Here is a 12,332-nt window from a genome sequence, read left to right as displayed (position 1 = left end):
ATTTGTTAATCTTATATTATATTTTATAAATAAAAATAGCCTACATATATTTTATTTTAACTATCATTTATTAAGTTATAATAGTTGCCTAAAATGAAATACCTATTCTTTTACTTCATAAAAGGATATCACATAACTTATTTTTTCTCAGCTAGAAGAATTAAAAAGAGATTATGAACAACTAGTGCAAAGAAAGAAGAATATGAATATTGAATACTTGACAGCATTTAATGAATATCATGCTGCAGTAAGTTGACCTTTTCTTTTTTTCCAAATATTAACTGAAACAATTTAATTCAATTATTAATACTTATTTTTGGTGATCCTTGCACACAGATAATAATGGTTGTCATTTTTTTCTTAAAGAAAAGAATATGGAATATAGAACTTGCCGAAATTGAAAAAGATCGTGCAAATTTATCATTCGCAAATATTAAAATAAGAGAAGAAAATAAAAAACTTGCCCATGATATTGAATTGTTGGCACATTATATCAATGATAGGTAATTATGAAATTATGAACATTTTTATTCTTTGTTTTTTGTTTGGAGGCTACATCCACAGGTATTCAGGGGTTTTTAGCTCAGTGCTTAGTAATACATCCTGGAGACCATGTAGTGATGGGAATCAAACCTGGGGCTTATGCATGCAAACCTTATGTTCCAGCCCATTGAGCTATTTCCCTGACTCCATAAAGTTTTATTCTTTCACAGCATATTTGACCTGCTGAATGTGACCTCTCCATCTTGTGTTGCTAGTATTTGTGTTGTAGTATTTTAGTGCTTGTGTTATTGTTAGTTTCTAGTTTTTTTATTATTTAAAATGATAAACTTTAATCACAGTCCTTTACTAGTGAATAAAGTGATAGTATCTCTATATTCACTCAAATATCCCTCTTTCATTTGTCATTTTGTATTCAGAGCTGCTTTAAATTCAACTGTTTTATCAAGTTCACATGCACTGTTGCTCCTCAATTTATTCCTATATGACTAATTAGTTTTCTTAACTCATAAACCTGGATTTCCTTGACTGCTTTATATTTCAGTCTATATAGTCAATGTATTAATAACATATTATCAATCTACTCAAAAGCAATTTATTTATATGGATGCCTCCCCAGTGGTTTTTACAGAACTAGTGACCATTCCTAGGGGTCCTTAGCCTGCACCTGGCCAGTGGCCATATTAGTGGCCCAGGTCTTTTAGAGGCCACAGGGCTATAACATATGTTATGCCTTGTACGTGCAAAAGCCTGGACTCCACCCCTTTGCATTATCTCTCTATTTATTTTTTGTTTATCAGCACCCATTATAACCATTTCAGAGTCTTGGTTCCTTCCAGGAAGAGTTAGGCAGAGCATAGAGTGACAGAGATTGGACCAGTGGTTCTTGAGGTGTCATTAGGGCAATATTTGAGGACCACTCAAAAATTCTACAATGTTCAGCCAGGCAAGAGCTTTCATTTGACTATATTGCTAGCTCTGACTATACTTTTAATATTTCTACATCACTACGTCTCCAGCACCTTAACAACAGCTCCTACCTAAATGTACATTTAAATGTATGTAAATGGCTTACAAAGAAGTAATTGGTTTATATGTGTTTACTATGTAGTGATATTTTTTTTACCTTTCTAAAAGAGTAATTGTGATCAATTTACTTCCATAACTGCTTTAATTTTATCTTCAAGAGTAAAGGGAGAACATAGCAACTTAGAATATCCTAAAGGTTTCCAAATGTAGTTATACACACCAGCCTCAGCTGGTTCCATTTTCACTCATTCAGCTCGTTCACACACAGTGGCTCACCATTGTTTTTTGTTTCAAATACAAAGGTCTTATCTCAATTTCTATTACCCAGCATGTATTGTTTTACCATTCCAGTGACATTATATATATGTGTATATATATACACATATATACACACATATATATACATACACACACACACACACATATATATATATATATATATATATATATATATATATATATATATATATATATATATGTTTGGTTTTTGGTTCACACCCGACAGCGCTCAGGGGTTACTCCTGGCTCTACGCTCAGAAATCGCTCCTGGCAGGCTCGGGGGTTTATATGGGATGCCGGAATTCGAACCATCGTCCTTCTGCATGCAAAGCAAACACCTTACCTCCATGCTATCTCTCTGGTCCTGACATTTTATATTTAAAATTTAAATTTTTTTCTTTTTTTATATCTAGCTAATTCATCCATATATTACAGTTTAGGGTCCATTCTGACAAACATCTAGGCCAAGTATAATGTTCTTACTATGTGTATATATGCCTAATAATTTTATTTTGTTTTATTTTTTGCTATATTTATAATTTGTTTCACGAATACAATCAGTTACTTCACCATAAGCTAAGAGATCACTAAACTTATGTTGAAGTGCAGCAGCAATGCTTGCTGTAAATTCAAGTATTTGTTGAAGAAGAAGGAGAAGGAGGAGGAAGGGGGCAGAAGGAGGAGGGGGAGGAGGGGAGTGGGAAGAGAAGGAAGAGGGGGAGGAGGGGGAGGAAGGGGAGTAGAGGGAGGAAGAGGAGGGGGACTGGGAAGAGAAGGGGAGGGGGGGGAGGGAGAGGAGGGGGAGGAGGCCTGTTATAAAGGCTGTAATAAAAATGAATAATACTTTAGAAACATTTAGTTTAGCAGCATAGATAAGGATTCATGAGCCAGAGTGATAGCACAGTGGTAGGGCATTTGCCTTGCTTGTGGCCAACCCAGGATGGACCCAGGTTCGATCCCTGGCATTGCATATGGTCCCCACGCCTGGCAGGTGCAATTTGTAAGCACAGAGCCAGAAGTAACCCCTGAGTACAACAGAGTGTGACCCAAAAACAAAACAAAACAAAAAAGTCAGTAATACATTTTAGATAGCCGAGATATAAACTGTAATAAAATAGTTTCAGATTATATGCTGTGATAGCTATGGCTAAGAGAAATGTATGAGAGGATTTTGAAGGGAAGATCTGGGCAATATTATATTTCATATTATCTTTTTAAAATTTTGTAAAAATATTTAAATTGTTTTGGTTTGGGCCCACACCCAGCTGTGCTCAGGGCTTGCTCCTGGCACTGAGGTCTAGGTAACTCCTGGCAGCTTTGGTGGGGCAACTTATGAAATCAAACCAGAAATCACTGCATACAAGGCAAATGTCCTTCCTGTTGCACTGTCTCTGCAGAACCCTGTTTCATATTCTTACTAGCTTTCACTGTCAGTAACTTGCCTTGTTAAAAAGTTCACAGTCAATATAGGACTATATTAAAATGGAATATGCACAAAATTCTCTCAGATAAATTAGGCTGTTAAAGATGAATTTATAAATTACAGAGCATAAAGAAAAATTTAACATCAATAAGAGATGCTTGAAATAACTATCAGTGCACTTGAGTCCTAAATTATTTTAAATGACAAAATGTTAGATCATAAGTGTGGACAGTCTTAAATGTTGGGTGGATGGAAAACAGGTGGCTAACCCAAGTTCAATCCACAGTACCTTATATGATCTCATGAGTCCTACCAGCAGTGATCTCTGAGCTCAGAGTCAGCAGTAAGCCCTGTGCCCCAGTGAGTCTGAATCCCCACCCCACCCCCAACAAAGAAAAAGAAAATTGTAAAAGCAGGGCCGGAGAGATAGCATGAAGGTAAGGCATTTGCCTTGCATGCAGAAGGGTGGTGATTCAAATCCCTGCATCCCATATGGTCCCCCGAGCCTGCCAGGAGTGATTTCTGAGAGTAGAGCCAGGAGTAACCCCTGAGCGCTGCCAGGTGTGACCCCCCAAAAACAAAACAAAACAAAACAAAACAAAAAAATTGTTAAAGGGAACAAAGCAAATTGATTAAAAAAATGTACCAAAAACAGTTCAGGCATATTTGTAAAAAGCTCACCAAAACTTAACAAAATTAAGTTGGATATATTTCTATTTAAAGAGTTCATTAAACAGCAAATGCAGCTAGCATAAAAGGAGTCAGTGCACTTGAAAGTGTCATTAAAGTATAATGAAATCAGAATACTTTGTGGGATTGAAAAAGAAAACCCACAGCACCCGAGAGATAAAGATTAAAGTGCTTATCCTACATGCAACTGATTCCAGTTACATTCCTGGTAGTTCATATGGTCCCCAAGCATCCCAAGAGTGAAACTCAATAACTCAATCATGATCAGCTTTGAAACTATCTCTTGGAAATTCAGTTAAAAAAATCATTAATTAAAAAATAAAGTGATACCTAAGCACAGAGCCAAGAGTAAACCCTGAGCACTGGTGTGCGTGGCCCAAAACAGAACAAAAGAATAAACAGCAGATTGAAAAGAATGCTACAATTATATAGAAAATAGAGTGGTTGTTGCGGGTCTGCGGTGTGGTTGGCAGCTGTCTCGGATATCAACATGACGGACACTTCAGAAACTGCGCAATTTGGAAGAGATGTTTTCCAAGAGGTTCACAGAAGAGGACCAAGAATTCCAGGGGTACTTAAAGCGCCCTCCTGAGACCCCGCCAATTGTTGAGGAGTGGAAGAGCAGAGCTGGTGGGAGCCAGAGAAACCGGGGGAACTGGTCACAAGAGAACTGGCATTTCCGAGGAGATGGCCGGTGGGGATGGTCCAACGACAGACAATGGCATGGCCGGTCCTGGAGTAGCAATTACCAGCAGCGGAGACAAGCCCCTTCCTACCTCCCACAGTACGGACATTGTGGCTACCGGCAACCTCCCTATGGCTACTACTGACACCACAGTCATGGCTCTGCACGGGACCCACCTGGTATAGCTTTTGGAGACTGGTTCTGCAGAATCATGAGAGTCCATTGTTTATTCTGCTAAAATTTGATGTTAGAAAAATTCCATCTTACTAGAAAAGCAGTGACGGCTCCTGGGACTAAATCACCTAAAAGGCCATAGATCCCCTTGCTCAGCCTCCACCTAGTTTCCGTCATGGCTTCATCATGCTTTGGACTTGATTTAGTTTTTCCCTTGCTTCCCCTCCTTTAGGAGTTCTTGTTTCATACTGAAATTAAACTTGTCGACTAGGAAATGCTTTTGCTATGTTAGGCAGGTAAGGATGATGCATACGGTCAAATGCTGCTCACTCCCAAACCCAGTGTGACTGTCTATAGACTGTGCTGACTTGTGTCACATGGTGGTTAAGGGCCAGACCACCAGGTCGAGGCGCCTCTGGGGCTCACTGGAAGTTCCTGGGCTGGGTCCTCAGTGTTGCCAGAATAAAAAAGTTGAGTCTTCTCTTGAAAAAAAAAAATAGAGTGAAAAATTAAGGATGTAATATAAAGTAACATTCAAAGCAGTAATAGCAGAAAACAGTTCATAATTTTCATATGAATTTTTATTAATTAAATAACTACTTTATGAAGTTTTTGATTTAGGCATCAAAATAAATCTCCAAAGAGCATAAATTTAAATAAAATATTTTTAAAATTTTGCTTCTATTATTGATTACTTATATTGGAAGGAAAACTTAAAAGCATGAAATGTTTAGTCACAAAAATGTATTCTGAGAGGACAATATCTACAAAAAATGTTCTGCCATTTCCTTATCTGGGGGGGTTCAGTCAATGGAATTTCCTGATCAATACCCATACATTCTTATGTTTGCTCTTGGTCTTAAGTAAGATTATTTGTCTTGTTCAGGACATGGTTTATTCTTATCACATCTGTCTTTGATGTCTGCACTTGTTTCATTATTATTTTGCTAGGCTGTATTCATTATTGAACAACTTTTAACTCAGAGTGAAAGCATTGCCTTCATCTTATTTGTATCTCTGCCTATCTCACAGCATTTCTATTTTATTCTAATTAAGTATATAAATAATTTGCAACATTTGCTATATATTTTGGCAATCGTTACTTGATTATTAGTCACCTTTTTATTTAGATTTGTTTGGCTTCTGAAAATCTCATGCTACTTAAATGTTTTATGTATTTATGTATGCATTTATATTTGTATTGTTTTTGCAGCTTTGGGACATTATACCCCAATATCACACGTGCAGTGCATGCTCTTTACCATGCAGCCACACAACATCCGCTAATTCCACCAAAAATTATCTCAATATTAAAGAAAACCCTACCTTGATTAATTCCCTGCATTTTTAATCTCTAATCTTACTGCATGCCTTTTAATTTTCTGTGTGGCCGTGCATTTGTGTTTATGCTCTTTCTGGTGCTCTTCATTTTTAGCCACAGAATGGTGCTTTGTTAGTTCTTCCTTCAGCTCTGGAACTAATCTTTCTAAGAATTCAAGAGTAGTTTATGTATCTGCCTGTCTCCTGACAAGGTCCTAACCACAAAGCATTTAAATTATTATTCTTCCTGTTGTAGTAATTTTACCTACTGTCATTATTTTAAGATGTTCTGTATTTTAACTCTCTGCCCACATCCTTTATTTCTCTAAATAGCATCATTTTATCTATTTACTCTTTCCCATAACATAACTTGATTCAATTATTCACTATTTATTGTTTCAAGCATTACCCTATATCCTTCTCTACCACTTATAGGCAACCTCTTACCAACTTCTATTAAGTCTTTTAAATGATTTTCCAATAGGTATTTTCTTTCTGTCTGTTTCAATTACCAGCAAAATAAGCCAGGCTCTAATTGTATCTTAATTGTAAGATTAAAACAGGCTTCCAGCTGGTCTACCTCGCTCCAAGATGGGATCTCATTTCCAGCATATACATCATCACCGGCAGAAATTATCCTCAAAGATGAGTTATTTGCTTTTAACATCTTTAATAAATGTTTCAAAGGTTTGTTGCCAACTATTGGACAAAGTACAATTGCTCATGTCTGTATATTAGGTACTGTAGTCTGTGACCTATACAATTTCCACCTTTCTCAGTACTTTTCCATGGTCTTTATAGTCCAGTCTACCAAAATATTTACATATGCCAACACTTCCTCTTTGTAGCTTCAACCTCGGTTGTTAGTTGAACTATTTTTCTTTCTTAATTTTCTGCATTCTTTATTTCACATTTTCTACTTCCTCTTTTGGTTTTAAACATATTATTAATTCATCTCACAATCATGTAGTGCCTCTATTTCAAGATGCTTCTCCTTGTGATGATTTATTTTTCCCTTATCTACAACTCAAAAATACTTTATCTGCTTATATTTTTTACTTAGTTATTGAACAAGAATTTGTTTTTTACAGTTTTTATTTTCCCTGATGAGAATATAAAATAAAAAACTTTGCTTTAATTCATCTTTACACCTTAGTCACCTCCTATAAAATGACAAGCAAATAGTGATCAACAGCTATTTATTTAAACCTCTCTGGCTCCATATATTTTTCTAGTAATATTTATAATATTAGGCATTAGCAATTATTTTATTATTAGCAATAAAATTAAAATTTTAATTATTCTTAATTTCTCTCAGTTGAGATTCTTGTTTATAGACATTGTATATATAAAATGTCTTTGTATATGCTTCTTATTTTTCTTTAATAAATGTTAAAGAAGGGGGTCAGAGTGGTGGCACAGCTATAGGGCTTGCACGTGGCTGACCTAGGACTGACCGAGGTTTGATCACCCAGTATCCCATTTGTTCCCCCCAAGCAATATCTGAGCACATAGCCAGGAGTAGGAGTAACCCCTGAATGTCACCGGGTGTGGCCCAAAAACCAAAAAAAAAGAAAAAATTTAAAGGACTGAAGAGATAGCACAATGGTTGAGTGTTTGCCTTGCATGTGTCTGACCCAGCACAGACCCGGGTTCAATTCCTGGCATTCCATATAGTCTCCAGAGCTTTTCAGGGGTGATTTCCGAGTCTAGAGCCAGGACTAACTCCTGAGTACCACAGGCTGTGGCCCAAAGACAAAAAATTAAAAATAAAAAAGCACCAAATAAGTGACAGAGTTTACTGTGAAGATTCATTTTTTTTCTTTATTCCCTAAAATATTTGTACTCTTACTCTGCTATATGTTTGATGCCACCACTTTTTGTGATATCCTTCTCTTCTCCAAGATAATATTAATCATTAATGTATATTTATATACTAAATATTTTTCTCTTCATCTCATTGTTTTCCATTTCATTAATGTATAGAATATGGTAATGAATATACAAGATGTTATATATTTTTAATTATCAAAATTAATCAAATCATTTGGAGTTATTACATAAGCACATACTCTCCTTTTTGGGATTAATATTTATAGCAACTTCAATTGAGGAAAGTTTCAGCCAATTTTTCAGAGAAAATATGTGTACCAAACTGTATTCCCAATTGCAACAAAGAATCAGAATCTTAAAATACGTTTCTCTGGCTCTAAAACTTTGCTCTGAACATTAATAATCACTGCCTCACCTCTGTGCTGGTTGCAACAAACTGTCTGTGCTACATTTATGTATTTCTCTCTGGCCATTAATTTTCTAAGAAAAGCAAATACAAACAAAATCCCTTACTCTGTCATTAAATATTTGACAGTCATATGAATATGTAGTGAAAATTAAAAATTATCAGACTTGCACACCAAACCCTAAGTCAATGACAACAGAATTGTAACCCAATCTACAACAAGCTGTAAGGTGGGGAAAAGTTACACTAGTATTCTGAGGGGTAAAGGAAAAAGACATAGGATGCATGCTGGGAACGGGTGGAGGAAATACTTGTGGTGGGAATGCCCCTCATTCATTGTCACTATGTACCTTAAATATTATTATGAAAGATTTGTAATTCACTTTGGACACAATAAAAATTTAAAAAATGTCAAAATAAACAAATGATTAAAGGTCAAAAAATGTTTTTGATAATTTGCCTAAATCCCTTTATCTTTAGTTTGACTTACTTCATTTTTCCCAAAAATTCAAAAATGGAAATAAAATAATGTTTAAACACATTGTAGATGCTAATAACTCTAGAAAATGCCTCCACAAACTATTCCTAACCTCAAACTATTATATATACAATATTCTAAAGAATTTTGATGATATTCTCAATAACTGTGTTATTTATGTGATCAATTTTCCATGATAATCACATATAGTTTATTTTAAAATGGTGATATTAAATGGTAACTGCTACATTTGTTAGAAGTCTTTGTTTAGTGTTTTGATTATATAAATATTTGCTAGAGGGCTGGAGAAGAGAGCGCAGCAGGCAGGTGCATGTGGCCAACATGGGTTTCATACTCAGCACCCTATATAAATCCCTTGCACAGTCCACCTGGAGTGATCCCTGAGCATATAGAGTCAAGAATAAGCCCTGAGCACTGCCAAGTGTGGCACCATAACAGAACAAAGCAAAACCAGAAATTATTGTAATTATTGTACAGTAGGTATGTCTTGCCTTGCAACCAGCTCGCCTAGGTTCAATCCTTGGTACTGCATATGGCCTCCTGAGTCTGGACAAGGATTTATCCCTGTCTTCAGAGCCTGAAATTAGCTTCTTTTTTTTTTTTAAACATTTATTAATTTATTTTGGTTTGAGGGCCACACCCGGCGGCACTCAGGGGTTATTCCTACTCTGTGCTCAGATACGGCTCCTGGCAGGATAGGGAGAACAGATGGGATGCCAGGAATCAAACTCGGGTCCGCCCTGGTCAGTCATGTGTAAGGCAAATGCCCTACCTCTGTGCTATTGCCTTGGCCCCGAAATTCCCCTTGAGCACAGCTGGGTGCAGCCTATTTCTCATCCCCCAAATAATACTGAGTTTTTGGTGGTACTAATAATGATGCAAACATGTTCACATTGCAGTACTATATAACTTGATAATTGTGACTTTCTACTAATGCATCATCTATTATAAATGTGGTACAGTTGATGTTTTAGCAAACAATTTTACTTAATTACTTATTCACATGATAGGCAGCCTTCAGAAAACTGTCAAAAAATCAACTGTTTTAAGATTATTATTTAAAATATTTTCTATTTAGTGTGCTTGATATCAACTGTGTGGTATGAATTTCTCTATAGATATGTTTTACATTCAGTCTTTGTAAAATCTGAATATTTACTTATAATGCTCACTGTACCTAAAACAAAATTAAATCACTATAAACTGCAGTGAGACAAAGATAAAGTTGAACACATAAGTAAATATAGAGCATCGGAAAGACAGAGCGGTATGACAGTCTATATTTAATTTTTAATTAAATTTTTAATTAATTTTTAATTTTTCTAAACTATACCAATTTAAATTCTCACCCAAAACGAACAAATCCTTTTTTCACTTTATGTCTTCTCCAATAGCTGCTGCTATTGTCTGTTTGAGAAAAGACATTCAAGTTAGGGTAGTGTAATCTCACTGTGGTTTTTATTTGCATCTCTTTGGTGATGTTGAATATCCCATTTTTTCATTGGTAATTTTATCATGCAATTATTAAACAATTTCTGCTTAACTCCTTGTCCATATTCAATTTTATTTTTCTTCTATTTTTAATTGATCATGTTAAATTACCTAAGTTTTGTAATTAAATGACTGAAAGATAATCATAAGGAGCCTTAGGACTTTCTTAATACAGGACTGGGAATTATATTACACTAAGTAGAACTCTTGACTTGCATGCAGCTTACCTGGGTTTGATTTTTGCATGATATATGGTGCCCTGTGTCCCACAGGAATGATCCCTGAGCACAGTTCATATCTGTGGCCCAAAAAATCAAAAACAAACAAAAATTGCCACAGACTAGCATTTAGAGATAACCAAATGAGAAATAAGAGATAAATGGAATTCTTGTATAAATTATTTTAATCATTTGATATATTTTACTATATTTTATGTAGACTATACATTTTATATTCTATTTTACATAAAGTATATTATTATATATATTTGCTCAGTATATACCTTTATGGTAATTATGTCCATTTTTGTTTTTTTTTCAGCATAAGGAAAAAATCAGAAATTGACTCTGAAATCCATGCTATGTTAAAAATGATCTTGAAAAATGATCAGCTTCATAAATATTTACACAAGAGAGCTTATCAAATTGGTGCTCTTTTCCACCTAACTAGATATAAATTAGAAGATGTAGAAGAGAAAATAGCTGAAGTAAGAAGAAAATTCAAGGTTTGTATTTCTGAGTTCTTGAGAAAAAGGAACAGTTATACTTCAAAATTATCAACATAGCTAGTTAATTCCTTTTCTATTATTGGCATTAAATTATCTTGATCACTAAAATAAAAGAAACCTTAGTTCATCTCATCCAACATATCAAAGGTTCTGCATATGGTAGGGGAGTGTTCTTAAAGCCTGAGCACTATGGAAAAATGAAATATCAGCTTTGCAAGTTGACTGAATTCTAGAGCACTCAACAAGTAGTAGGCTGTGATATTCTCTTGATCTCTCAAGCTATTTTTTATAGTTTCTGCGATTAATTTTTAAATAACTTAGTTGAATCACCATGAGACACAGTTATATATACATAGTTATATGCAGATAATGATTAATTTAAGTCATATAATGTTCCAAAACCCATCCCTTCATCAATGAGTGCATATTTTCTGCCATATTCAGTTTCTCCCTACTCTCTGCTACCTCGATAGAAGACACTTCTCTCTCTCTCTCTCTCTCTCTCTCTCTCTCTCTCTCTCTCTCTCTCTCATTTTCTTCCAGAGTGATTATTTCCAACTGTCATTGTCATAGTAATCCCTTTTCTGCCCTAAATACACTCCCCTCTCCTTGTGCAAGCTTCCTTCCATGGACTTGTCCTCCTGACATTATTGTCTTTGGATATTATTGTCATCATTTTTTTTTATATTCCACAAGTGAGTGCTTTCATTCTATGTCTATTCCTCCATATGTGTAACGGCTCCAAATACTCCATATCCACCCAAGGAAAGTGGGTCTCAGAAAATAACAAAGCTGAGAGCAAAATATGTGTTGCCAAGTAGTAACCTGATCAAGCCAAGACAGAAAGAGCTGCCTGTCAGACTGCAGTTTTTATTGAGAACAGAAACCACCCCTTGTAGGGTAGTAATGACAGGCCTATCATGATAGGCTAAGTCAGGAAAATCTCTGTTTTGGGTAAAATCAAGTTGTAAACAAATAGATACAATTTGGGTGAACCAAATTTTAAATTGTAAAGCAACACATGTGTATGCAAATTTTATGACTTTATTTTTTTCTAACAGTTGTATAGTAATCCATTATGTACCATAGTTCCTTTATCTACTTATCCGTTCTCGAATACTTGGGTTGTTTCCAAATTATGGCTATTATAAATAATTCTAAAATGAACATAGTCATGCAGGTGCCTTTTTTGTATTGTGACTCAAACTAATTTTTAAGTGAGAGATGTTATAATTAACCACTCATGCCCTGTTTTAAGAGGTGAGCTAAAATAAC

General features: G+C 35.2%; 1 protein-coding gene and 1 pseudogene across 1 annotated transcript in view; both read left to right on the top strand.

The window, feature by feature from the left end:
- Window positions 1-12,332, top strand: part of CCDC178 (coiled-coil domain containing 178) — a 323,190-nt gene that overhangs the window by 37,428 nt on the left and 273,430 nt on the right. Inside the window, exons 9-11 of the mRNA XM_049770918.1 lie at window positions 152-247; window positions 367-503; window positions 10,871-11,054. Coding sequence (XP_049626875.1) covers window positions 152-247; window positions 367-503; window positions 10,871-11,054 — 417 coding nt within the window. The remainder of the gene's footprint in view (window positions 1-151; window positions 248-366; window positions 504-10,870; window positions 11,055-12,332) is intronic.
- On the top strand, window positions 4,378-5,056 carry LOC126003872 (RNA guanine-N7 methyltransferase activating subunit-like; annotated as a pseudogene).

Source organism: Suncus etruscus, chromosome 3 (assembly GCF_024139225.1).
Source record: "Suncus etruscus isolate mSunEtr1 chromosome 3, mSunEtr1.pri.cur, whole genome shotgun sequence".
NCBI classification, from domain to species: Eukaryota; Metazoa; Chordata; class Mammalia; order Eulipotyphla; family Soricidae; genus Suncus; species Suncus etruscus.
This window is presented reverse-complemented; position numbering and strand designations above follow the sequence as displayed.